Source organism: Dysidea avara, chromosome 8 (assembly GCF_963678975.1).
Source record: "Dysidea avara chromosome 8, odDysAvar1.4, whole genome shotgun sequence".
Lineage (NCBI taxonomy): Eukaryota > Metazoa > Porifera > Demospongiae > Dictyoceratida > Dysideidae > Dysidea > Dysidea avara.
In genome coordinates, this window is record NC_089279.1 from 3,362,134 (window position 1) to 3,365,231 (window position 3,098).

General features: G+C 39.4%; 1 protein-coding gene across 1 annotated transcript; it reads right to left on the reverse strand.

The window, feature by feature from the left end:
- Window positions 1–3,098, reverse strand: LOC136263468 (uncharacterized). The gene is made up of 3 exons (XM_066057996.1): window positions 2,038–3,098; window positions 1,901–1,990; window positions 1–1,056 (listed from the first exon to the last, which is right to left on the reverse strand). The coding sequence occupies exons 1-3, from the start codon at window positions 3,043–3,045 to the stop codon at window positions 64–66; spliced, it is 2,091 nt and encodes a 696-aa protein (XP_065914068.1). The 5' UTR covers window positions 3,046–3,098; the 3' UTR covers window positions 1–63.

Sequence of the window (3,098 nt, forward strand, 5' to 3'; positions counted from 1 at the left end):
CCCACTTTCATTCAAATAAAATGCATACATTTCACAATACGAATGGTATAAAAGTATGATCATTTATTGTAGATAAGCTTGTCCCAGTTCTACTGTAGTAACACAGGATGATAAAGTATCCTTTCCTCCTTTAGTACATCCTCCAATGACTATAATGGCATTGTCATTGACTGCTGCTATAGCCACTGAAGATCTAGCAGATGGTAGGGATGCACTAGTATTCTTCCATGACTTGCTAGACTCATCATAAATCTTAGTATCTGATGTTGATATTGTACTATCTAGATAACGTCCACCAACTACTACTAGTGGGGATAAGCTGGGAACTAGGGCTGTACTAAAATGATCAGTAGGAGCTATGGTAATCCATTTTGCAATCCCTATCACGGAAAGCCATCTGGTTTGCTTCTGGTTGCCTGGTCTTGTAATATCAACAAATGGGATCTTGTAGGCATTATTATTAACTTGATGAGGGTTAGTACCCTCATGACCCACTATATAAAGGTGACTATCCACAACAATTGGTGTGAAAGTGTCCATTGGTACAGGAAGCTTAATAGATGCCTTTCTCCAATAAGAGTTCTCTATCCAGTTGAGGACTTCAATATCATCTTGTGGGACTAATGTGTCCACTCCCCCCGCAACAATAACATGCTCCAGGTGAGTAGCCACTCCTGGTCTGCTCCTAACTGAAAGAAGGTCAGGAAAATAAGATGTCCAAGTTTGGCGGGCTTCATCAAATGTGGAAACTTTATTGGTTCTCTTCTTAGTAGCAGAGAGACGTCCACCAATAATAGCTAACTTGCCACCAATGATTTGAGGAACACCATAATAGTGACCCGAGGGAGGTAACTGACCCCAGTGGTCAGTATTGATATCATAGACATATATTTGACATTCAGCATCATCAACTGGACTACCCCCACCAGTAACATAAACCTTCTTGTTTTGTACAGCAGTGTATGCATGAGACATTGGAGCAGGAAGGTCAGTCAGTTGAGTCCATTTCATGTGATACCTGTTACTGGTAAGTGCTGGAATTAATGGAGGTGCTTCCTTTGGAAAATAACAAAAACAAGTCAATATACCACAACATTCTGAATACACCCGAATATGGCAAATACATAGTCATACCTGTCCTTTACAATAATGTTGTGATATATATATATATATATATGTTAAAAATTATAATTGTTAATTTCCAAGGTCTATACCATATGGATCAGTAGAAAATTCTGAGTGACAAAGAGTGGCTGTTTTGCAGCTGTTAGTTATACTCAATTAACAAGATTTTCCATGATAAAAGTGAATAGTAGCTAGCTAGTTGGCTCAGTGCTTTATTTCCTCAAAAATAAAATATCACAGGCAAACCCTACTCTCCTTTGAAAATTTTTTGCCATGCATACAATACAATACAGTAATGGATTTCTTAAAGCAATTTATACACTTTAGTATATATGAAATCAGTAACACATCGTCTGGTTATCAGTGGAGTAGACCCCTAGTTGTGGTTGACAGGGACAGGAAACCCTTTTTGATTTTACATACTACTTGAAACATTGAGAAATTGAAACTTTAGGTTTCCTGAATCTGGAATCTATCATGAAATAGAAATCTTTACCTTGGTTAAGTGATAGCTTCTCACCACTAGTAGTATTGTTCTGGCCAATAAGTTTGGTGAAAAGATTGAGATAATCTAATAATGCAGTCAGGCAATATAAACTACTCTAATATAACAGTCACTTCACTGTAGTGAAAACCCCCTTTCAAAATTTCTGCGTACACCCCTGGTTTACAAGATTCATTAAGTAGTCCATTATTCAAGTAGTCCATTATTCAAATAGTCCATTATTCATTCACTCAAGTATTCCATTATTCTACAAACATGTTAGCGACTTACTATTCTGAACTTTGATGTCTTTGTTATTGACTTTTCTCCCAAACTTATTCTGTTCAGTTTACTAGCCATTTGTTGTATTGGTGCACTTTGCTAAAAATACCATATATGGCAATGCTGCTGTGATAAACTATACTCACCAGCTGATGTTTTAAATTACTATTTTCCAATTTCAACTGTTCAACTTCAAGTTTCAAGTGGTCCACTTGTTGGTATAAAGTAATAACATCTTGTGGGGACTCCTTCATGTAAACATCCTTGCTCACTTGGATCCTCTCACACACAACTGCAATGGCCGGCCTCACAGCAGGATCATTATCAAGACACTCCTCTACCAGTGGCCTCAATACTTCAGCCTCTCCTCTCAACTTATCCAGGTACTGCTGACGACGCTTAACTTCAGACAAGGCTACCATCTTTCTTGTTTTAGGGTCAAACTCAACTTGATCACATGGATTAGGCCATTGTTGGTTAAATGTGTGGAGGACTATTCCAGCAAATGAGAACACATCCATGGGAGGACCATATACTGGATTTACAGAAAGACTTTCTGGGGGCATGAAGGTAACTGTTCCTGGAACTTTAGTCATTGTCCTCTTACTATCAGCCTTTATTACCTTGGCTACTCCAAGATCACTGATCTTTGCCACATGATGTGTCGTCAATAAGATGTTGTTAGGGGAGAGATCTCGATGAACAATGGGAGGATCATGATTGTGAAGGTAGCACAGGCCAAGGGAGACATCATGGACAATTGAAAACTTTAAAGGGACAGGAATCTTCTCATGTTTATCCACCAGTGAGGTCAAACTATCCACCATCATCTCCATAGCCATTACTGGTAGCCGCATCCTTTCCTGTACACCGCCCGCCCCCACAGGATAATAAACACCTAGGAACTGTATGACATTTGGATGACGTAATGTACTAATTTGATGACACTCTCTCATAAATGATTCCACTGTTCGTCGCATTTCCACCTCTCCCACCTCTTCCACAAAGATAGAGTGGATCTCTTTGGCAGCACAGATCGTTCCATGATAGTTGACTGCGTAAACTCTCCCGTAAGCCCCGCGACCCAATTCCTTTCGATCTAGTTTAATGGCACCATTGAGAACTAGACCTTGAAAATCAACGCCCGATGTCATTTCTCTCGATGTGGTAAGGTTTATTGCAAGTGGTGGGCGCCGCTAAACTAATT

Excerpts from the sequence above, each read along its gene's own strand:
- LOC136263468 (XM_066057996.1), bottom strand. The coding sequence starts at position 3,045 with ATGACATCGGGCGTTGATTTTCAAGGTCTAGTTCTCAATGGTGCCATT. Across the intron at positions 1,991-2,037 it reads GTAATTTAAAACATCAGCTG|CAAAGTGCACCAATACAACA; the intron begins GTGAGTATAGTT and ends TGGTATTTTTAG. Across the intron at positions 1,057-1,900 it reads AGACATCAAAGTTCAGAATA|GAAGCACCTCCATTAATTCC; the intron begins GTAAGTCGCTAA and ends TATTTTCCAAAG.